The 25,489-nt window shown below is 36.8% G+C and overlaps 1 protein-coding gene across 1 annotated transcript in view; it reads right to left on the minus strand.

Moving 5' to 3' along the window:
* CORIN (corin, serine peptidase) overlaps positions 1-25,489 on the minus strand; it is a 222,714-nt gene that overhangs the window by 62,092 nt on the left and 135,133 nt on the right. Inside the window, exon 6 of the mRNA XM_007496484.3 lies at positions 6,381-6,494. Coding sequence (XP_007496546.1) covers positions 6,381-6,494 — 114 coding nt within the window. The remainder of the gene's footprint in view (positions 1-6,380; positions 6,495-25,489) is intronic.

Here is a 25,489-nt window from a genome sequence, read left to right on the forward strand (position 1 = left end):
TTGATTTTTGTACTTCCCCCACTGCCTAGTAGTATAGTTCTGTACATATTTTATGTGCACTATAAATGTTTGTTGAAGCTAAAGTTTCCCAAAACCACATGACTGGTATTCAAGACATCCTGTTATAACTTTTAGGTAGCAAAAATATTTAGATAGATATGTAGTCGTCAATAAATATTTATTAAACACCTACTATGTGCTAAACACTGCTAAGTGTTGGACATGATAAAAAAAAAAGATTATGCTTGCCCTAAAGGAGTTCAAAATCTAGTGGAGGAAACAAGCAAACAAATATGTACAAACAGGTGATATACAGGATGAATAGAAATAAATAAAAATGAAGTTGACACAAGGTGTGTGGTCAAAGGCTGAGGGCTGGCAGTTCAAAATCAGCCATATAAGTGGAAAAGAAACTCAAGAGAAGAGGACAGTGTATTGATTAACTGGTTCATCAAAGAGTCAACATGGGCAAAAAAAAAAAAGAGAGGAGCTAGTGAAGAAATGGAAGAGAACAAGACCTGAAGGTCCCAGTGTGAACAAAGAGCAGGATTTGGTAGGGAAAACCAGATGGAATTGTGGAAAGCCAATTGATAATGTTCTGATTGTTTTACAAATAGTCTTTTTCCAGGATGAGTGATTTTTTTATTATAAACAGTTCATCATCATAGAGAGCCTCTCCCAAAAAGATTTTGTGTGCCAAAAGAAATAGTATTGTGCTTGCCTGGCTCTTTCTTTTATCATTTAACTGAGAAGGATAAAACAGAGATATACCCCCATGTCCTGAGAAGGAACCATAGTAGCCAATAGATTAAACTCTGTGGCTTTTCTGAACTAAGTGTAATCCTCAGGGCAGATAAGACTAATATAAGAATTTCTTTCAAACAGAGTTGTTAACCAAAGAATATGTATTTTTGGTAGAGGTTTTGAAAAGATCCCCTCTTACAAATGACATTCACAAGGAAGCTTGAAAACTGGAAATAAGAGGTAAACAGCAGTCAGGCTTGGTGGTGCAACATTAAATCACCATATGAGACACTGGAATTGTTTGATGTCCCCCAAATTAAAGCAGATAGACGTTTTAAGTTGGAATCCATCATTATCCAACAAGTTAACAGATTCAACTTTCCACTATGACTTCCACACTTAAGCAAGAACTTTTTAGGCAGTCCCTTTCAGAGGTTGGATACAAAATAATCTGTGTTTGCAGAAACAATTTGTTGACTTCAGTGAGGTTTGGCCAATGAGTAAATACACAAAACTTTAACCAGAGGTACTTCACTGTAGAGCCTGCAGACAACACAGTAAACAGCAAAGATCATAGTGCTGCCTTTTATTCCAGTAAATGTTTATTTGAACTAAGAATAAGAGAAGACGTCAGCAGCTTGCTGCCTTGCAAATCAAAACTTCAAAAGGTGCTTTCTGCGGATGCCTTGCTTCACATAAATATAATTTCACATAACTTATAGAAAACATTGTTGTTCCAAGTGCCTTTTTACATTAATAAACACATTTGAGAGAAAATATTATTGGAAGCTAGACAGCTGCATGGTGCAGTAGGTAGAGTACTAGGCCTGTGATAAGGAAGGCTCACCTTCCCAAGTTCAAATCCGACCTCAGATACCTTACTAGCTGGATGACCCTAAGACAAGATACTTAACCCTATTTGCCTCAGTTTCCTCATCTATAAAATGAGCTGGAGAAGGAAATGGCATACCATTTCAGTATCTTTGCTAAGAAAACCCCAAATGGAGTCATGAAGAGTCAGACATGACTAAACAATGTACTATCAAAAGTTCTGGCTTAAGTTTTTTAACATTTATTTCAGTTTTGAATTTTTATGCATTCATAAAATCTTCCTTTCTGTAAAGGAAAACTAGATAAAGCAACTACAGAAAAAATTTTTAAATAAGAGAAGAAAATAGAAACTTATCAAGAACACTGCTAATTTTACTCCATTTCCTATAACTATTTATAAATGTAAACACATTTCTTTGACTCCATCTTAAAGTATGGACATTAAATATCTACCTTATTTCCACATAACCTAAGTTAGCCACCATTCATAATCACGGAAGCAGAAAGTTGGGGCCAGAAAAGATTTCAGATTTTATCTTCTAGTTCAATCGTCTCACTTTACAGATGAAATAAATCAGGTCCAAAGAGGTCAATTCACTTGCCCAAAGCAAAATGGTTCATCGTGAACAGAGCCATAGCCTTCTGATTCCCTGCTGCAACTCTTTCTACTATTCCATGTGAATTCTAGCATTGTACAGAAATGCTTCATTTTACAGTCTAATTTCTATTCTACCTCCTCTATGAGGTCTTCCAATATCAAATTATCTCTGACCAATGACTCTATGATCACAAAGCTCATTGTTGCTCATTCTGTACCAATCACAAACTGCAATATGACCCCTTTAAGGGTCAAATGTATTTGGTTTTGTTTAAACCATATTGATGGATACATTGGTGGCATTTATACATTTTGAGCCATATTAAACAAGGTACATTAAATACAATTTAACCTTTTCTTGATGATTCAGGAACATTATTTTGAGTAAGAATGATGATAATCTACTCTGATACAATGGTGTCTTTTAGGACTCGAGACATGTACACCACTTAACTCTACATGGACTGGTTCTAGTTTTTTTGTTTTTATTTTTAACCCTTACCATCCAAGGACAGCTGGGTGGCTCAGTAGATAGAGAGCCAGGATTAGAGACAAGAGGTCCTGGATTCAAATTTGGCCTCAGACACTTCCTAACTATATGATCCTGGGCAAGTCACTTAACCCCCATTGGAAAACCCTTACTCTCCTACATACATATACACACACACACTATTTAGGTCCCTTTTATAAATTGACCTCTCCCATTACCATATAAACTCCTTGGGGCTAGAGATTACTTTTCTTCATATTTGTTTTCCCAGAGTGCTCCACAATGCCTTATATATATGAGCTCAAGAAATTCCCTACCTACTTATCTATCTATATCTATCTATCATTTTCCTTAAGGAGACTTTTATAAGTTTAATATTCCAGCTGCTGTAACCAAGGAAGAATTGCACATTGTCCAGAGACATCAGGTGAAGTTCAGTGAATAAGTAATTTTATTTTAGATACAATTTAAAGCTAAATGTGGGGGGAGCCTCCTTATTTCCCTATGCTAATGCTAAAAGCCCTTTCCTACTTATTTCTGGTTTGCAATTGTTTCTTCTGGTTAAAATTGACACTAAACTTCTATTTCTACCAATCCCATGTACTCAGTTATAAAATGAGGGACTTGGACTAGATGATTCTTAAAAGTTCTTCCACTTATAAAATTCTATGAACCAAAATTCCAAGCCTTATCATTAGATTAATAATAATAATAACTAGAATTTATATAGTACTTTCTGGTTTATGCAAGATCCTGGAAAACAGAAGCCCAACAACTTGTTCTTCCCAAAAAGTTGGAAAAATCATGGTCTCTGCTTATTTAATCCTTTTTTTTTTTTGGAACCACCAATGTTCCAAAATAATACTCTCCACTAATCTAATTCAATAATTTTCTTGTATCTTTCCTTGTATAGTCTCACTTTTTACTGTGCCTTCTGGAAACTCTGATCAATTATTAATAAACTGATCTTTAATACTAGTTCTCTTTTTATCATTTTTCATCTTCTCACAATAATAATAATAATACCTAGCATTTATATGGAACTAAGAATTATAAAGCTCTTTACAGATATTATTTCATTTGATCACAACAACATTGTGAAATGGACATTATTAGTAGTAGTAGTAGTATTATCCCCATTTTATTGATGAGGAAAGTAAGGTTGAGAGCTTTGCTTGGATTCACAAAGTTAATAACTGACCAGGACAAGATTCACACTCAGAACTTCCCATCTTCAATTCCAGCACTCTGCACTACTTAGATAACTCATGGAAACTTGGCTTTCTTTGGAAGATAGTATATGCTTGATCATTATTTCAAGCGCTAGTTGCCCATTCTTTCATGTCCCCCAATTAACTGGGATACATCTCCTCCTTCCTACTCCTACTTTCACGTTTTTTTTTTATTTTGCTACCAACATTCAGCAACCTCTCCTCTTAAAAAGTGTTAATTAGGAGTTAGTTCTAATTATTAGCTACCCTGAATCCTTGATCTTCCAAGTTACTTTTTCAATGAGTTCAGTATTTTTTATTCAACTCAATTCCTTCTCTCACACTTGAATGCTTCAGTTTACACAATAATTCCTAGCCTCCTGAATCATCATTAGCCATTCCATGATACATAGCTTCATCCTAGCTCAACCATCTACAGTGAAGGTAAAATATCATATTTTACATGACTCCTAACTATACAACCCCATGATTTTGAATTCTGCAATTCTCTTCCTGGATCATAATTTTTTTCTCTTCCCATTTCACTCATTCTAAACCTTTTCTTCATCTTCAGTACTCTAGTCCCTCTATTTCTCCCTGTTCACGCACTCACGGACCTCTGTTCTAGCTTTATTTTTCTTCTCATAGCTTTGATTCTGTCATGGAATAGTCCAACTATATAAAGCGGTGAGTACTTTTGTGCTCTCTGTTCCTGCCCTACTGATTCTCAACCCCAAATAATTCCCACCATCTGTCCTTTCCACTTATATTTCTATGCTGTTGAAAGCCACTGAAGTAAGCCATGCTGATTAGCTCCTCTGAGAATGCAAATTATCTGATCTTAGCTGGGCTTTTACTTATGAATGGAAAAACTTTTTTTTTCTTTCATTAACTATCACACTACTCTCAGTGTTTATCCCAAACCTTCTCCTCACTAGACTTAAACTTCTCTCACCCTCCTCTAAGTAGATATCCTTGCCATCTACTAGAGGCCATCTACTATAACATCCTTCTTCCCCCATTCCCTGTATCTCAACGTATCTCTGCTCAGCTTTACTCATCCTTGGTTTCTTTAAAAGGTAGCCCTTCTCTTTGTTGAGGCCAAATTCTAGATCCTCTCCAATTTCCTCCAGGAACAGGCCCCTTTATCATGTCCTCTCATCTCTGAACATTTAACAACTATTCATTTCTTAACTCCAGGCAATCAATTTTTCAATCCTATCACTCTACTGGCATTGCCCTTTTCAAGGCTATAAATGATTTTTAAAAAAATAAACAACTTTTCCTTCCATCTTAGAGTCAATACTAAGTATCAGTTGCAAGGTAGAAGAGCAGTAAAAGTTAGGCAATTAGGGTTAAGTGACCTGCTCAGTGTCACACAGCTAGGAAGTGTCTGAGGTCAAATTTGAACCCAGGGCCACCCATCTCCAGGTCTGACTATCCACTGAGCCACCTAGCTGCCCCTACAAATGATCTTTTAACTGGTAATTCTAGTGGCTTAAAAGAAAGTCATATAGACTGTTTCATATTTTCAGTCTCCAGAAAGATTTTAACTATTTTAAATTATTTAAATTAATTAATTAATAAATAATTTAAATTCTTCAGTCAATGCCTTTGGAGTGTATTAACATCTTTTTATGTGGGAAATAAATCCCTGTCTCATATACGATTAATATTGTTCTTTGGAGAGCTCCAGACTTGAGTCAATACCTAAGCTTCAAATAATCTACTCCAGGGCATGCCACAGTTGGGGTCAAAAACTGAGATAAAAGAGAGCCTATCTCCTTCCCTCTATCTGGAACCAAGCTCTTTTAGGACTGAACAAAGTCCAAGTCATACTCATAGGTCCAGAGAATATGATTCCTGAAGGAGAAGGAATAGATATAGTACCCCAGCCCCTTTGTGTCAAGACCTAGTCACTCCATTAGACAAAGATGATAAAGGAAGATTTATTTAGACTCTTTTCTATTTGTCTTTTTACTTGGCATATCACTAAAAGGCTACGGTCAAACTAAAGAAGTAATTTAATCAGGAATAAATGTGAAATCGATGCCTATAAAATTTAACTTTTTTTTTACTGAATTAGTCCTTCAGTATATGCATAATGCTTTTACTTGCAGAGACATGAAAATATGTGCCTTTATCTCCTATATAATGTTGAAGACCACTGTAGGAAATTAGTACTCTCCCAGGAAAATGTCCTTCCCCACAATACACCCAAGTTGGCCCTTATAAAGCCAATTATACAGGCTTGAAAAATAAACACAAAATGTAAAAGTCTTCTCTTTCAGGAAGCTTTCAATTCCTACTGAAGAAGCTAACTGTTGAGCTCCTAATGAAATCCTATCTTTAAACAAGGGTCTTTGAACACCCATTGGGTAGCTGTCCAGAATTAACCAAGAAGAGTCTATGCAAATGTTCTTTATGTTGTTATTATACTGACTCCTGGGCCCCTGAATGGACTCGCTGTGCTACCCATAGAAGGAGAAAAGATTCTATGACATACTGCAGAGTCGCTCATCACTCCAATCGTCACAATCGTTGAAGCCGTTACACTGCAGTTTTCTGGGAATGCAGACTCCGCTGGCACACAGGAAGCTCTCACCTCCTCCACACAGCACTGAAGGAAGGGAGAAGGAGAACAGGGTACGGTTAAGAGGGTTTAAGATTGTTTTCTCAAGGAAATCAAGAAGGGGAAAAAACCCACCTACCCCTGCTTTTCAATGAACTTTGTGTTCAGACTTCTCCAATCCCTTCATCACCATTTTCCTTGGGCCCATTGAAACACTCACTACCTAATTAACTAGGTATAACATAAATACTTCTTGTCTTAGAAAAGCAAGAGGAAATCCACAAACTGGTTTGCAGAGTAAGTAGAGAGCTACTGCTGAAAATCAAAAATGAGACAACTTCTTGGGACTGTAACACAAGCAAGAATGTTCAACTTCGTAGTTATGAGTTATTTAAAAGTGTCCTGAATAAACACAAAAAAATTCTATTTCTGTGATGCAAGTGGATATGAAACAGCATTGAGTGCAGTTAATCAAGCAAGCAAGCAGGACTCCAGTAATTCTAACTCTACATATGGAGTCGAGTCTGAATATTAAACATATATGGATACCCTCAGACAAAACGCTCCCTAATCCATCAGTTATAGGATGCTAATTAGGTGTGGGTGATCTTAAAGAGAGGAGGCAACATGATGTGGGAGATAAGGTACTAATTAGATTTGATGTCACAAAGAACTGGCTGCAAATCTCACCTCTGACAACTGTGTCTTGTCTGAAAAGTTACATAACTTCTCTGAGACTCATCGGGAAAATGAACAAAATACGACCTGTAGTACCTACTCCACTGGGTTTTAGAGGAAGTTCCACTTTAGATAGTCAAGTCAGCAAGTTATTTATTAAGCACCAACTACATGCCAGATACCTTGCCCCATAAGAATGGGATACAGCATTTATTTAAGTACCAATTATGTGCTGACTAAACACAGGACACACAAAGGCACAAAATAGTCCCTGCTCTCGAGGTCACTTGAGAGATACAACATGCAAACAACTATTTACAAACAAAATACATATATACGTATGTAGGTATAGATGTGCATTGTTTGCAATTATATATGTCCACATGTATGGAATTCACAGTTTAATGAGAAAGACAACATGTAGACAATTATATTCAAATAAGATGTATACATGTATGTGTATATGTGAGTATATGTATTTATACAAACAAATACATGCCTGTATGTATATTTTTACAGATAGACAGACAATTAGATAATTTCAGAGGAATTCTCTAAGATTAAGGAGGAAATGGAAAAGACTTCTTGCTGAAAGCTGGATTCTAGTTGAAACCTGAAGGAAGCCAAGGAAGATAAGAGGTAGAGATGCTTTAGGAGAGAGTTCCAGGCAAGAAAACTAGCCAAGAAAAATTATATCTGTAACACATACACAATGTTGCTTTTAAGACCTTAAAATACTTTATAGTTGTCAGCAATTATTATTAATATCTAGTCTCACTCTTATTTTAGACTTTGGAAATGGAGCTCCAGAAAGAAGCCACATAACTAGCTAGTTAGTTAAAAGAAGAATCCAAGTGACCTGACAATAATCTTTTCTCTTTCCCAGAAAGTCTCCTCAGAATATAGTTTGGCAATGAGGGGTATAAAATGATCATATTTTGCTTTAATGGTGACTCCTTGATGTTAATTTTTGCTGTTGTTAAAACATTCATTTACAATTTCTGAAATCTCAACTTCCATTTTGATTTTTAAATTTATTTTCAGGATTAAAGTGAGAAAATACTATAGTTTGGGGGGGGCGCTATTTAAAAATCAGGCAAAAAAATAAGTCAACAATAAAAACCATTAATCAATTAAAGGAATGGGGCTTAAAATGGCCCTCCATATTACTTTAATAATAAAGAACAGTTGTCTTTTACATTCTAATTCTCAGCAAAAGGCAATAAGGCAAGTGGCTTGAAAGGAGCCCTTAGTTCCATTTAGAAGGAAGGTAGAAAAAACAAACTTGGCCCAAGCTATAGCTCCCCCAGGAAGTATGAACTCCATGGAGAAGATGCTGGATCCCAATGGGTAAAATCCTACCTTAAAAATAACTTTTGCAAACTAAAAGCTATTTTCTGTCAGATTCCGCTACATTTCAGTGCCCTGGGACCAATCTCCCATCATTATGTCCTAGTTACATCTGTAGTTACATCACCAGTCCCACATACAGCACTCCATGCTGTGGTAAGTGAGGGGTAGCTTGCTTTTAATTGCTTTTTTCTAGTTATTTCTCCATGAACATCAAGTACCCTGTAAGTATATCCTTGCTGAATGAATAAAAAGTAGTTATGGATCATTCTGCCTATGATATTGTAAAAGGAGAGAAAATAAATTTATATAATTTCTCTGATGTTCCAGAATTATAGAACATTAGGGCTGAAAGGAACCTTAGTGTGAAAAGTTTATTCCCAACACCAAGGTATTAATAATGCATGACTGGCATAGCTATGAATTAGTTTTGTTCATTTTTATTTATAATTTTATTTTCAGATCCAAATTCTTTCCCTCCTACCTCTTCCCCATCCATTGGAGAAGGCAAAAAATGATACTCATTATTTACATGAAGTCACATAAAGCATATTCCCACATTAGCCATATTGTAAAAATGAAAAGATTAAGAGAGATTTAGGGGGGGGGGAAGAAGGGAAGGAAAAATACATATGATTCAATTCACACTCAGAGTCCATCAGTTCTTCAACTAGAGGTGGACAGCATTTTTTTAAGTCCTTTGAAATTAGCTTGGATCATTGTATTGATCAGAGTTGCTAAGCCTTTCACAGTTAATTATCATTATGAAATTACTGTTACTGCATACATTGTGCTCCTGGTTCTACCCTACTCACTTCACTTTGCATCAATTCATATAAATCTTCCCAAGTTTTTTTCTGAAATTACCCTCTTCATCATTTCTAGCAGCACAATAGTATTCCGTCACAATCACATTGTGTTCAGTCAATCATTCCCCAATTTATAAGCATCCCCTCAGATTCCAGTTCTTTACCACCAAGAAAATAATTATGAATTATTAACAGTCATCCTGAAAACCATTTTGGAATAATGCTATAAAAGTGGCTAAATTATATGTACTCTTCACTCCAGGAGGAAAAAAATTTTTGAGGTCCCATATATACCAACATAGTCATAGAAATATTTTTGTAGTAATGAAGAACTGGGAACACAATAAATAGATGCCACTAAGTGGGGAATAGCTTTAAAAGTTGTAATATATAGATGCAGTGATAGATTGTGCTGGAATAAATGATGAATAAGATGATGAATGCAGAGAAGCATGAGAATGCTGATAAAAAGGAAAGCAAGCACCATCAGGGTGACAATATACTCAGCTAAACAAATGAAACTGGTGCTGTGAAATTATATTTTCCAGATTGAGTTCCAAAGTATAATAATGAAAAGGCATCCCCCTTCTTTCTTTTCAGGGTGTCAAGGCTGAGGTGTGAAGGGAACACTATATATGACATCAGACTTAGATCATATCTTTGTTAGTTTTACTCAACTTTTCCCCCCTCTTTTTATTCTTTTGTTAAGAGATGGTTCTCTGAGAAGAGTTTAAGAGAGAATGATATATTTGAAAATGCAAGTGCTATAAAAACCTTAATAATCAGTTTCCATGAAGGACATAAAATAAAACTGGCTAAATCACATCTCAGAAGCACTGTCTCAAAAATTAAAGTTCATAAGATCACAGCTTTAAAGCTGGGAAAAAAAACATGGAAATCATCTAGACTAGCCTACTCATATTTTACTCAGGAGATGACACTTGCTTGCTTAAGTGCTCTCTTGCTCAAGGTCACCCTGCTAGTTGAGTGTTTCTAATGTGTTCAAGATTTTAACTCAGTCCAGTGACTACAAGTACAGCATGTCAAATTCAGCACTCTTCCTGCCCCATCATGCTGCTTTTTCTTAACTTCAACTTAAACATTGGGTTTCTTAGGAAGCTAATCCATGCATCATTTTTATTATTTAAAAAAAAGAATTTTTATTCGTGTGAAAATGAAAACAAAATTTTGACCAGCATGCTATTTTGTTAAAAATTGGAGCCTTGGGATATTGGTATATACAAGATTTATGAAATAAAAGAAGTGAAGGGCAGCTGGGTAGCTCAGTGGACTAAGAGCCAGGCCTAGAGATGGGAGATCCTAGGTTCAAATCTGGCCTCAGATAGATCCCAGCTCTGTGACCCTGGGACAGTCAATGGACCCCCATTGCCCTTTAAACCCTTACCAAGACAGAAGAGTGGTAAGGGTTTTAAAAAAAATTAACAGAAGCAAATATAATTGTACTCATGTCAACTTTAACTCTGGTCCAGCTTCACATGATATGAAAATGTATTGCTGAAAGAAACTGTAATAAGAATATATGAATCAATAATTCTAATGTTGAAGCCTCCTAAGAAAAAACAAAATCAAACCAGCTAGGAAATAATGAGGGCTTTTCCTCTGTTACATTATCTCCTGTTTCCAGTGGTTTTTAGCAGCTGGATGGGATTAGTCAATTAAACTTAAAACTTACTCTGGGTTGTAGTGGCATCTTTCATCAAACCTATAGGCAAGACCTATCACCAAAAATGGTATGAATTGTGATAATTGAAATGTCTGCCTAACTCAGATCTCTTTAGTGCCTAAAATGTGCAAACCCATTATTGGTCCTGATATGATCTTAAAGAAATATCTTACATCTGAATTAGTTTGCCATTTTATTTGGCCAGGCATTTAGGAGTACCCAGAACAAATGTTCTGATTCAGAGAAGGGGTTAAAAATATCTACATGGCCCAAGAAAGTAAACTGGGACACCAGAAGGAAGGAAAGGTAACAAAGAACAGTTTTGTCTATATCTGAATTTAAGTGGTAATTTAATAGGTTTCTCAATAGCTCCCTTAACTTCAAAATCTACTAAAAAGTCCTCTGGACCTATTTTGTTTTCTTTTTTAAACTATATTACTTTTTTTAAACAGGGCTTTTATTTCCTAATAATCTCCCCACCCCTGCCCCCTTTCCGGCAACAGAACATTCCCCTATAACAAGGAAGTCCAGTTACAAAAACAAACATGTAGATGACGGCTTGCAATGTGTAACCTTCATCACATTACTCTACAGCCAATTGGTCATAACATTATTCTGAGTCCTAATACTGTATTTTGTGTGTTTGTGGTAGCCTATTTGCTGGAATATTTTAATCTCCAGCAAGTCATCTCATATATATTAGATCTTCAATAAAAGTTTTTGTATACTCAAGCAGATGAATCTACTTAATGTCTTTTACATTAACAGAAATATATGTTGTTTCTATTATAACTCTTCATTTATCAGCACTCAGTAGGATCAATCTAAATTTAGCAAACAGTCAAAGAGATAGCTTCACTATAACACCACTCCTCATTTCATTTTCCCCAACACCATTTCTGCATGAAATATTTTCTTTTTACTATATTCAATCTGGTCTTGTCCCAGAGCTCTTGACTCATGCAGCTATCTATCTGCCTATTAGATATTTGCAATGAAACTTCCTAGAACTACCTAATACTCAATTTATCCAAAATAGAACTCATTATCCTTTCCTCTCCCCTTATCCCTTTTAAAAATCAGACTTTTATTTTTAAATTTAAATTTTCAATAGTTTTATTTTTAATTTTTAAGATTAATTAATTTACTTTTTAAAAGATCCTTTATTTTTAAATGTATTTATTATTTATTTTCAAAATGCATTTTCTTTTTAATTTTTGAGTTTTCAATTCTCTCCCTTCCCAATTCCTCTCTTAACCATTGAGAAGGCAAACAATATGATATCAATTATGCTGGTGAAATCATGCAAGACTTATTTCCATATTAGCCATGTTGCAAAAAAGACTGGACATGTTTTCATCAAATGAGAATCAATTTCAGTGGAAAATTTGTCAGAGAAAAATTATCCCCAAATAAAATGCTCTGTAGCTTAAGTAGGTCACTGATTCAGTTTGTTCCTTTATATTACAGCTAATTGTTGTTCAGTTATTTTCAGTCTCATATGACCCTTTGAGACCCCATTTGGGATTGTCTTGGCAAAGATACTGGAATGGTTTACAATTTCCTTCTTCTGTTCATTTTCTTTTGGATGAGGAAACTGAGGCAAACAAGTTTAAGTGACTTGCCCAGGGTCACACAACTAGTAAGTGTTTGAGGTGGATCTGAACTGGGGAAGATTTCTGACTCCAGGCCCTGTACCATATCCACGGTACCAACTTGCTGCCCAGCTCTATGTCAGATTGAAACTATGCCAAACTTTATATTAAACTGGAACTACTTCCCTAAAAGTTCTTCCTAAAGGGGGTGAGTACCAGGTGGCATCTCAATAAATACTTCTTGCTTATAAAAAATCTGAACAATTAAGAAGAAGCACATGCTAAGAGCATCTAAAGGGGAATTCTGGGCTAGTACTCATGCTAATTAAGAAATGACCAGAAATGGATAAATGAGAAAACAGCAGTCTTTGAAAACACACAAAACACTTTCAGGAAATGAGTGTCACCATCCAGCACTGGAAGAATGACAATTGAACAGAAGAGTTTTTGTTTTTAAGTACTGTACAAAAGACATTAATCTAATTATTAGATAGAAGAAAAAACCCACCTGTATGTCTCCAATGTCAGAAATAGGTTGCCAAAGCTCTAAATAACCTAATCAGAAAAAAATGTTTTGCCCAATATAACTTCATTTAACAAATGTTAACAAAACTTCAAAACAAAGACCACAGAACTTAAAAACTATGGGAAAATATCCTGATTTGATGTCTTATCCACCCCAAAATTCCCATCTGGGAAAGTAAATTCATTAGAAACTGAGCAGGACACATGGACTGTTATTTATAGTTTCCTACAAAGAAATGCAATAAAATAAGCCCAAACCCTAAATAAAAAGGTGAATTAAATACTGCATCCCTATTAAACTACATCTAAGAGGGACGAATAGGCATCTGGTTATCTCAGGAAATTCCCTCAAAGCACATGATCCTGAGCCCTACACACACCACTTTCAAGATGTTTTTAAGGATGCAAAATGACAAAATATGTTGAAGGCCATTAACAAGTACCGTCAGCTAAACATATGTTTTAAGATTTTCTCCAAATTATCCTCATGTGTTTTAAAATGATATTTTACAGCCACTAGAATACAACTAAAGGATAAATAGGTATTTTGACAGATATCAAGTATGGTAAGTTTGATGTAAATAGTTACCCAAATTCATTTAAATCTAATGGAAATAAAGGATGTTTCATACATATTTGAGGTTTGGAAAGGAAATTAAAGGCCATGCACACACACATATGGCCATATCTGCAAAAGTCATAAGCTAGGAGGAGAGGAAGGATGGTGTTAATGCTTTTCATGAAAAGTGTGAACCAATCCTAACATACACAACAGAGATTAAGAATAAAATGAAAAACAAAAAAAAAAACACTCAATATAGTCTGTAAGTGAATTTAAATTGAACCAAGTTAATGTCTCAAAAAAATGTGTTTATGGATATAAACTCAATCCAATTGTCCACTCGTCCCAGTTTTTAAAATTCTTTTGACTGTTGTTATTAAGATCTGTCTGACTCTGCACAGCACCATTTGGGGATTTCCTGGCAAAGATTCTAGAACAGTCTATCATTTCCTTCTCCAGTTCACTTTACAAAGAAGAAAACTGAGGCAAATAGGATCAAGTGACTTTCCCAGGGTCACACAGCTAGTAAGTGAATGAGGTCATATTTGACCTCAGGAAGATCAGTTTTCCTGACTCCAGGCCTGGCACTCCATCCATGGTACCACCTAACTGCCCCTCTTCTGACTTACACCATTACTAATACAAAAGAGACCTCCTATGAGGGTCTCCACCAAAAAGTTGACTGGCAGCTCAGACTGATGCCACACTGAGAGACCAGGCTTTATAATAAGGGAATATAGTAACAGAGTAGCTAATAAAAGAAGCAGCAATTAAATAAGGTAAGAGAAGGAGGTAAAAAGGGTAAAGTAAGGCAAGGAAAGGGAGGTAGGAAGGTAAAGTGGGTAAGGGTTCTCGGGAATGTTTTTTATCTTGATTAGTTACTAAGGAAGGCTCTTTGTTTGGGTGGTTGTGGCCCTGCTGTTTCCAAGGAATTTATGTCACTTTACATGTAGTTCACTTTGGTTTCACCCATGATTTACCCTGTTTGCCCACTTAGGAGAAGCAAACTGAAATGCAAACAGGATGCTAATGATATGTTAAATATATTGGTTAAATTTTGCTCTTTTCTGCAGACTCTAAAAAAGGCAGTGACTGTGGAAATTCAGGATTGGTAAATCTGGTCCTGTGTGATAGGGAGTCTGAACCACCTGTACTTGCTGTCCAGAGGACCCCCCTTTCCCCTAGCCAAGGACTTGGGTTATATCTAAATATTGGTGTGGAGTTTTCCCCTGATTGTAAATCTAAGCAACTCATATCTTATATGAGAGGTAGTCCCATACTAATCAACTACTTATTGTTCCTATATTCTTTTGATTATTCCCACCTCTCAGATATGTCCCTTTTTACTCCATACATATGGCCACTATCCTAGTTCAGTATCTCACCACCAATCATATGGATTATTAAAAGGGACTAATTGATCTACACATCAAGTATCTCCTTTCTCCAATTTACCTCTCCTAAAATGCCAGACTGATATTCTTAAAGCACAGGTCTCAAGTCATTACCTTCTTCCAAAAGTTCCAATGGTTCCCATTTTGCCTCTAAGATGAGATCCAAAGTCCTATGTTTGGCACAAAAACTATAATGAGCCCCTCTGGCTTACTGTGCATTACTTCCATTTAGGTGCTCTATAATTTGGCTAAAATGGCTATTTGTGATGCCCCATACATGACATTCCACTCTGAGGAAAGTCTCTGAGACTTTCCCCAAGCTGTCTATAATTCCTGGAATACAACCCCCCCCCATTCCTTCTGTTTCTTAGATTTATGATCTTTCTTTGGGACTCAGATCAAATATCACTCCTGCATGGAAATTTTCCTGATACCCTAAGATATTAATGCCCTCCCTCCCTAAAATGACTTTGCTTTTATAATTTATCTTACATATGCTTTATATTTATTTATCTGAGTAGCCCTTGTATCCTCTCAATAGGTATTCCTCAGTTTTCTTTGTTGGATCTCCATCCAGGGCAAATCCTCTAACCATAGGTATCCAGTGAGGCTCTCTCTTGGGTCCTCTTCTCTTCTTTCCCTAAACTATCCGACTTAGTGATCTCATCAGCTCTTTTGGAATTAGTAATCATCTCTATGCAGATGTTTCTCTGACCTATAATTCTAGCCCTAACTTTTTTCCTTAACTTCTGGTTAATCATCTCTGACTGCCTACTGGACATCTTGAAGTGGATGCCCCAAAGGCATCTTATGCTCACTATGCTGAAAACTGAACTTATTATCTTTCTACTTACACCAGTCTCTTTCAATTTTTCAATAACTTCATTTTAAAATGATTTCAAATTCAATTATTTTATTAGTACTACAAAGTCATTATTCTCTTAGTCACCCAAGCTCATAACCTAAGTGTCATTGTTGACTGTTCTCACTCACCTAGCATCTCCAACCTGTTGCAAAGTCTATCTATCATCTCTGACTTCATAACTTCTCTCTCATTTTTCCCCTTCTCTTGCCCAACCCTGCTACAATCCTGGTGTCAGCCTCACATCGACCACATTTTCACCAGTATAATAGCATTCTCTAGAAAGTCTCTCTGCCTCAAGTCTTACCCTTTTCCAGTTCATCCTTGCTTCAGCTGCCAAATTGATCTTCCTAGACCACCTTTCTAACTATTTGATTCCTACTCAGTAAACTCCAGTGATTCCCAACTACCACCAAGATCAAATCTAAAATCTATTGGATAATTGAAACCTTTCACAAACTAGCCCCTTTCCAGTTTTCTTTCATATACTTTATGATCCACTGACACTGGCCTTCTTGTTGTTCTTTGCAAATGACATGCTCATTAACAAACGTCATTTTTCCTGTCCACATTTTCCCTGGAGTCCCTTCAAGACTCATTGAAATACTCACCTTTTGGGTAAAGCTTTTCCCAGTCTCCTCTCTACTTTTAAAGCTGGTCACTCCCTCAGAAATTACCTTCATTTACAATAGAATCATCCTATACCTTGTCATTTGCCATTTGCCTCCGCTATTAAAATGTGAGCTCCTTGTGGGCAGATTTGTCTCTGATTTTGCTTTTCTTTGTGTTTTCAATGCTTAGAACTGTGCCTGGCACTTAGTAAACCCTTAAATACTTGTTCCTGGCTTGAATAGATTCCTTTGGGGTCAGAGACTTTTTGTTCTTTGCTTTTGGATTTACAGTTCTTAGCACAGTGAAAGCCCTTTGTAAATTCCAGTGCATTAATGAATATCCTCTGGTTAAACTGCCTGTTCTTTTGCCACACTAATATAATTTGGGTACCAAAATGCAAAGTTTCTTCTATCTGATGATTGATTGTATTAGGTGGTAAGGATAAAAAACAAGCAAACAAACAAGCAAGCTACCCAATATCTCCCACTACACAGAAATTCAATTTTAGCTGTTACAGCCCTCTGGCAACACTTGAAGATGGCACTGCTAAGGAAAGTGATGAGAGGAGCAGCGCTGGAAGGGGTCCAGTTGCACTGATTTTACAGGGAGCTGCCTCACACGGCTAGGCATACACAGGTGCCTAAAATAAAGCTCAGGGCAGCAAACTGAGAAATGTTTTGTCATATTCAGGCACCTGTTATTTACCTCCTCCACCTGGGAGTCCTGTGGCCTGATCCTGGACCCTACCGACAGTGGAGTGATCCTGTTGGTTTGGGGGTCCCACTTTCTGCCTCTAGCCTCTCAGTTAGGTAAACGTCCCATTTATAAACTCTGACTTATCACACACTATTCTTCTGGATTCAGTCGGCCTGGAAACTTCCTGGCTAAGGCATTCTCCTATCTGGACAGAGCCGAGAGATACAGCTCAAAATAAGAGCTGTTAATGGTGTGGAACCTATGGGTGGTAAGTGGAATCTGAACCAGAGACTGCAAGGAGATCTGGCCAAAATAACATTAAGACTCTCTGCTAGCCATCCTTTTTGTTCAGTGTACCCCAAAGAGGTTACATTCTAACAGAGTGAGCGAGGTGAGAAACATAATATAAACCCAGACCAGAATAATATGAGATAATTGGAGGTAAGTGAGAGAACAGAGTCCTAGGAAGGGAGGCATAAAGAAGGCATCCCAGGAGATTATATCAAAACTGAGCCTTGAAAGAAGATAAACATTCTGAAGGGTAAAAATGAGAACAGAGTCCATTCCAGGTAAGCACAGGGAACATGTCCACATTCCAATTAACTTGAAACCTTTACAGAAATAACTTTGTTGTTTAAGGTGTTCCTAGAAAAAGGTTTTTTTACTCAAACTGGCTGCTTTTAATTCATGGTTTTAAACTGTTGGTTGTCTCTACTTTTTTTAAAACCCTTACTTTCCGTTTTGGAGTCAATACTGTGTATTGGTTCCAAGGCAGAAGAGTGGTAAGGGCGAGGCAATGGGGGTCAAGTGACTTGCCCAGGGTCACACAGCTGGGAAGTGTCTGAGGTTAAATTTGAACCCAGGACCTCCCATCTCTAGGCCTGACTCTTAATCCACTGAGCCACCCAGCTGTCCCTCTCCACTTTTTAAAATATATTAAGCTCAACAAATATTTTAGACCTGATTATTAATCATGTCATCTGCTAATTTAAGGGGAAAAAACTTTTTGACCTAAATATTCTTTTTGTGAAAGTACATAACTATGAATCTTGGACATCCTAATTTTAGAAAAATCATTATTACAAGAGGTTCAAAAGGCAACAGAAGGAGGCTGCATTGCATTACCAGTGATGAAGTGTTGCTGAGAAGTGGGGTACACATATACACACACACTCTCTTACAAAACCATAATATCAAAGTAAAGTAAGATCAGATGTTGGGAATTACAAAGACTACAAGGCCTTAGTGTATCGGACTGGGAGCCTGAAGACATAGTTTTTGCAACAAAGCCTTTCCAGTCAGTCTTTTCTAAAAGGAGACCTTTAGAAGGAAGAGAGAAAGAAGAAGACAGAGAGAGGAAGAAAGGAGCATAAGGGAGCTTCTGTTATTACTAGGTTAGACTGTTTAAAATATTTAGAAAAAGGCTTCCTAAGACAAGCAGTCACTGAGTTAAGTCCAGTCAACAAGCATCTATGAATGTGCCAAGTGTTGGGCCAAGTGCTAGAAAGACAAATAGAAGAAAGCCAGATCCTGCCACAAATGAGGACAAATGAGATAAACACATGTAATGTGCTTAGCACAATGCCTAGTGCATGGTAAGCATTGAACAAATACTTATTCCTTTCCCCTCCCCTCAAGGAGTTTGCCATCCAAAGGGAGACTCTACATACTATATAGACAAGGATGCTGAAAAGAGGGGACAGTACCTGAGAGTCCAGCTTGATGGAGAACTCCAGATAGTCCTGAGAAGTCCAAAATAATCAAAAAGAAAGCTATGAGAGATAGCTAGGTGGCTCAGGATGGAGATCCACACCTGGACATAAAAGGTCCTGGGTTCAAATTCAGCCTCAGACACCTCCTAGACATGTGACCTTGGGCAAATCACCTAACCCCAATTGTCTAGCTTTTACCACACTTCTGTCTTGGAACTGATTCTTAGTATCAATTCTAAGGTGGAAGGTAAGGGTTTTTTTTTTTTTTTTGTACTTATTTATTTATTTATTTTATTTAGTCAATTTTGAACATTATTCCTTGGTTACAAGAATCATATTCTTTCCCTCTCTCCCCTGCCTCCACCTCTTCCTATAGACAACACACAATTCCACTGGGTTTTACATGTGTCCTTGATCAGAACCTATTTTCATGCTGTTGATGTTTTAATTAGGATGTTCATTTAGGGTCTATATCCCCAATCATATCCCCCTCGACCCATGTAATCAAGCAGTTGTTTTTCTTCAGTGATTCTGCTCCCACAGTTTTTCCTCTGGATGTGGATAGTGTTCTTTCTGGTAGATCCCTACGAGTTGTTCAGGGTCACTGCATTGCCATTAATGGAGAAGTCCATTACGTTCAATTATACCACAGTGTATCAGTCTCTGTGTACAATGTTTTCCTGGTTCTGCTCCTTTCGCTCTGCATCACTTCCTGGAGGTTGTTCCAGTTCCCATGGAATTCCTCCAGTTATTATTTCTTTGAGCACAATAGTATTCCATCACTAACATGTACCACAATTTGTTCAGCCATTCCCCAATTGAAGGGCATCCCCTCATTTTCCAATTTTTGGCCACCACAAAGAGTGCAGCTATGAATATTCTTGTACAAGTCTTTTTCCTTATGATCTCTTTGGGGTACAAACCCAGCAGTGCTATGGCTGGATCAAAGGGCAGACAGCCTTTTATCACCCTTTGGGCATAGTTCCAAATTGCCCTCCAGAATGGTTGGATCAATTCACAACTCCACCAGCAATGCATTAATGTCCCCACTTTGCCACATCCCCTCTAGCATTCATTACTTTCCTTTGCTGTCATGTTAGCCAATCTGCTAGGTGTGAGGTGATACCTCAGAGTTGTTTTGATTTGCATCTCTCTGATTATAAGAGATTTAGAACACTTTTTCATGTGCTTTTTAATAGTTTTGATTTCTTTAACTGAAAATTACCTATTCATGTCACTTGCCCATTTAGAGCACTTAGAGAAGAATAAGGGATTAAGTCTAGGACCTGTCTCAAAATGGAAGTTCTGAGAGTAGGGAGCCACTGCAGTAGTAGAGTTCTTCCATGGTGAGAGGGATGCTGGGTCAGGGTATATAAGTCAAAAATCAGGAGCAGAGTCAGAAGAGGAATGAAGGGGAGAGAACCAGAATGACTAGAGGTTGCATTGGCTTGTAGTTGGAAACTAAGCAAGAAAGGAATCCTCTGTGTAGCAAATTAACCTAATGATACCCTTCTAAGATACTTTCTATTATTCAGAGGATCATCCTACATGCAAGCTTTGACAGTTTCTTGATAAAATCAGATTTTTAGCAATTTGAGCATAGAAGTATGAGAGAATATTATGGTATCATGAAAATAGTGTGTGAATTGAACATAGATTTTCTATCTGTGTGACCTGAGCTGAGCCCTCTAAGAACCCTATCTCCTTCACAGTAGAATGTAATGTAAAATGAGAATATTTATACTACTTACCTCAAAGAATTATAATGAAGATGAAATTAGAGAATAGATATTACAATACTTTGTAAGTATAAAGTGCAAACTGTGAAGAGAAAATACCAGGGTTGATAACACCCAAAGATTAGGGAAGAAACTCACCTGAGGAAAACCATCTTTGTGTTCAAAATATCTCCCAGAAAAATATTGGTATGGAAAGGAAGCTCTAGGATCATCTAATCCTACCTGTTCACATAACAGATAAGGAACCTGAAGAACTTGTCCCTGGAGGGACTGTTACTTACCAAGGTCACACAATGGATCAGTAGTAAGGAGGCCTAGAACACAGTTCTACCTCTTCGTTCAAAGTTCTTTTCATTATACCTACACTAATAAAAGAATGAAAGCTGTATAGAAATATACACACAAAGGGAAAAATCACAAAAATCCAAAATCTTTGCTAAATATTACCGAGTTTCTTAATAATGGGCCAGCAATAAATAACTGAAGATATCCATGTGGAGATGGGGAATTGAATGACAAGCTCAGACTTTTAAACATGTAGAAGACAAAAAATAAAAAATAAACAAGTCCCAGAGGATGAATATGAGAGAAAGACAGAGAAAGAGAACAACCCTGTAAGAATTGTGGAACAATAAAATTTAGAAAAATTAGAGGCTGGTAATTAATTCTAGGGGAAATAAAAGGATGCTGTGAGGTGGGGGTGAGATATTCAAACAAATGGAAATGGGCAAAAGAAGGATAAAAGAAAAGGTGGAACCCAGATTTTAATGGATAAAATCATTATAATGGAAGATGATAAAAATGTAAAAATTCTTAACTCTTATTTTGCTTGAATATTCTTTTACAAGGAGAATGCTATTTGTTCTATGGTTAGCAAGAAAAAGAAACCCAAAATAAATGAGGAAATGGTCAGACATCATTGAGTTGCCTTCAATAAATTCAGTGACCAAGTTCAGATGAACTGTAGCCTGAGAGACTAAGAAGACTGGCAAATTTAATTGCCAACTTGCTGCCACTGATCTTTGAAAAATCTTGAAGAATGGGAGAAATGCTATAGAAATGGGAAAGGGGAAATGTCCCAATTTGAAAAATAAGATAAAAATTAAAGAAAGAGAGTTTCATTAGCAAGCTATAGAATGGTGAACTTAAATTCTGTCCTGGGCAAAATTCTAGAACACATGGGATAGTTTATATAAGCTCCTATCCAGGGAATCAGAGATCATTATAAGCCAGCATGGTTTCATCAAGAACACATCATGTCAGACTAATCTAATTTTCATTTTTTTTACTAGATTGGTTACTAGACTGGTAGATCAGGGGAATGGAGCAGACATAATATAACTTGATTTCAACAAAATATTTGACATCAAGTCCCTCATGCTATGCTTGTAAATAAAATGGAGGGATACAGGCTAGTGAAGTTGGGATGAGTAGCACCAGTGAGAAGTCATGAAAGTATTGATCAATCAACTAATCTAATCAATAAGCATTTATTAAGCATCTACTGTGTTCCTAGCATTGTGCTATGCACTGGGGATGGTCCATGCAACTGCTTGAGAATAACACATACATACACAAATAAAAGGAAAATATTTACAAAATATATTCAGAGAGCCGTAGGCAGAAGAATTAGGGATCAGGAAAGGCCTCATTTTGGGGGCAGCATTAAAACTGAGCATGAAAGGATTCTAAGAAGTGAAGGTAAGGAGAAAATGAATTCCAGGCATGAAGGAAAGCCTGGGAAAAGTCACACAGACAGGATATGGAATGTCATGTACAATTTACATCAAGTAGGCCAGTTTGGCTGAAACAACATCTAGGAGAATAGGTGAATGAATGAAAAAGCACTTATTAAGCACTTACTATGTGCCAAGAAATATGTTAAGTATGGATAACACAAATAGAAAAGCCATATAGTCACCCCTGCTCCCAAGGAGCTCATGCTCAAACTGGAGACGACACATAAAAGAAAGATCAGCTATACGACAAATAAAAGGTCCCAGACGTCCAAAGGATGTGATGATGGAACAGAAGCCTAGAGAGGCTTAGATTACAAGAGTATACCATATTAGTAGACTGTGGTAGGGGATCATCGTGTATAGAGCCATAGTAAGACTTTGATGACCTGAAGGGGCAATAGCAAGACAGATGGAGTTTTTTTCCTCCCTCTCATTTGGATGGAAAGTAGTTGTGGAATCCCATCTCATGGAAGCTATGTAGGCAGTCAAGTCACACAAGTGAAGAGGGAAGGATAGCAAGGAGTACACCCCCAGCAGAAGTGAAGCTTTCCACTGACCAGTAATTCTAAGTGGATTCGGAGATGGCCCATGCCATGGAAAAAGGTGAAAGAAGGTAGAATATTTGTAATGTCGGTAAACATTCCTGCCACCAAGCAGCATAGAACAGATTGGGGAATATTAAACCCATCAAGGTATACTGGAGCCAAATTATAAAGGGATTCATACAAGACCAAGTAATTTAATTTTTAGCCTAGAAGCAAAAGAGAACCAGTGTGGTTCACGCATGAGAATAACACAGATTTGTGCTTTAGGAATATCAATTTGAAGACTTTGTAGAAGATCCATTGGAATGAAGGGAGGCTTGAGGCAAGGAGAAGCCAAATGGGCATCTCTTTTAGTAATCTGGGAGAAAGATATTGAACTGAATTAGGATAGAAGCTACATGAATGAAAAGAAGATCTAATGTGAAAGCTGTTGTTGAGGTATAACTGATAAGCCTAGGGAACCAGTTAGATAAGAAAGGCTAGTCAAAGGGAGACTGGATGACTAGAAAAATGGTGGTGAGCTCCACACATGTAAGGAAGTTTGGAGGAGAAAAAAAATGAGAATGGCAAAGATGAAAAATGTAAAAGTTGGAAGGGCTTTGGGTTGCCAGAGATGCTGGTATACTTTTGGTGGAGTTCTGACTAGGTCTACTGTCTGGAGAGACAATTTGAAATTACAGTCAAAAGGTAATGAAACTGCACCCATCTTTTCATCCACTATTAGAAATATACCTAGAGGAAAAGATGACATAAATACAAGAATTTATGTCAGTACTTTAGAACTAGAAACAAACTTGGTATGCATCCTTTGTAGGATGATTGAAGAAATTATGATATATGAATATAACTGTGATATCACTACACCATCATAAGAAATATGAAGAATTTAGAAAACCTGGAAAACATTCAAGAACTAATGAAAAGAAAAGCAAAACCAAGACTAGTTTGTACAATGAGCATCATAATGGAAAGAAAAAGAACATTGAAAGACTTCTGAACTTTCATCACTGCAATAGCTAATGAAAACTTCAGAAAATTCAGGGAGAAGCATGACTCCCAGGTCTTGGCAGAGAGGTGACAGATGAAGTACAGAATGAGACATATGTTTTTAGACAAAGCCAATGTGTTGATTTCTTTTTCAAGAGTGTACTTATTTACTACAAAGGAAGGTTGGAGCAGGGTGGGTGGGAAAAATCATTGGAAAGTAAACAGTTATATAAAAAAGGAAAAGAAAAAACGTAAAAATACTTTAAAAAACCAAATATGAGGTTTTTTGGTTTACTTGATTTTGTGGGGTTTGGGTTTTTGGTTTTGTTTTGTTTTGTTTTGTTTTGGTAAATGTTGATGTCAGCTTGAAGGAAGGTCTCTTCTGAAGTTCTAGAATATTTCCTTGGTCACATGCTATTTAGCATTTTTACCAGAGCTTCAAATGAAAGCACATATGGCATGCTAGTCCAATTTCCAGGTAACACTAAGCTGGGAAGGATATCTAAAAAAAGCACTATGTCTGAAATCAGAGAACCTTGGTTTGAACCCCAACCTCTCCACCTATCTGTGTAGCCTCTGTAAAGTCTGTGTACCAGTTCAGGGCTTCATTTTTCTCATTTATAAAATGAGAGGAAGGGGATCTCTAAATCTCTTGACATTAAACAATAGAGCCAAAACACAAAAAGATTCTGACAGATTGGAAAGCTGGACCAAATATAAAAATGTGAAATTTCATAGAGATAAATGTCAAGGACTACATTTACTCACTTGGGGATATTAGTAGAAGGAATTCTTGAAAACAAAGAGGTAGTACTACAAGGCTTTTGATGTCCCTGCCAGTTTTTTGGAATCTATGATTCTGTTATCCAGTTCTAATAATGCCCCAACCACAAAAAGGTGGCCTCCAATTCAATATAACTTTCTAAAAACAAAAAATATATTTTTATTTATGTTTCCTGGTTATGATTTTATGAATAATACAATGGCTCACTAAGACACTGTGAGTTTGGATAATTCCTTTAATAATACCCAGTAATTCCCAATTAAAAGAAATCCAAAAAAAAGTAAAAGCAAATAAGTGACTAACAAGGAAGTTCTCTGGGAGCTCAGCAGCTCCCCACAAAGGCCTAAAATTGTTTCTATTGTCTCTTCTCTGCATGCCTGGGTCCTAGCTCCATGTACCTGAGGGAAAAGTTCATTCCAGTGGCCCCAGTTCTGCTCCACAATGTTTTAGTTCATAATAGCTCAGGTAGTGTGAAAATACAAGAGTTAACTTAAGCCACTCACAAGAACCCATGTCCTGCCCCAAGGTTGCTAACACCTTTCAAAAAATATCTTTGCAGGAAAGCCCTAGGGGGACAAATCAATCTAGGTGATCTTTACAGTTTATTTTTGGGGGGGAAACTCTGACCTAAAGTTACGTTTAAGTAACATTTTGTAGGAGAGGAAGGGGGCCAAGAGAATTAAAATTGGCATTACAAGACAACACATTTAAATTCTGACTCTGTCACTTTCAACAGGGAAGGGGGAAAACATCTAATAAAGGCTTACTAC

This window comes from Monodelphis domestica, chromosome 6, assembly GCF_027887165.1.
Source record: "Monodelphis domestica isolate mMonDom1 chromosome 6, mMonDom1.pri, whole genome shotgun sequence".
NCBI classification, from domain to species: domain Eukaryota; kingdom Metazoa; phylum Chordata; class Mammalia; order Didelphimorphia; family Didelphidae; genus Monodelphis; species Monodelphis domestica.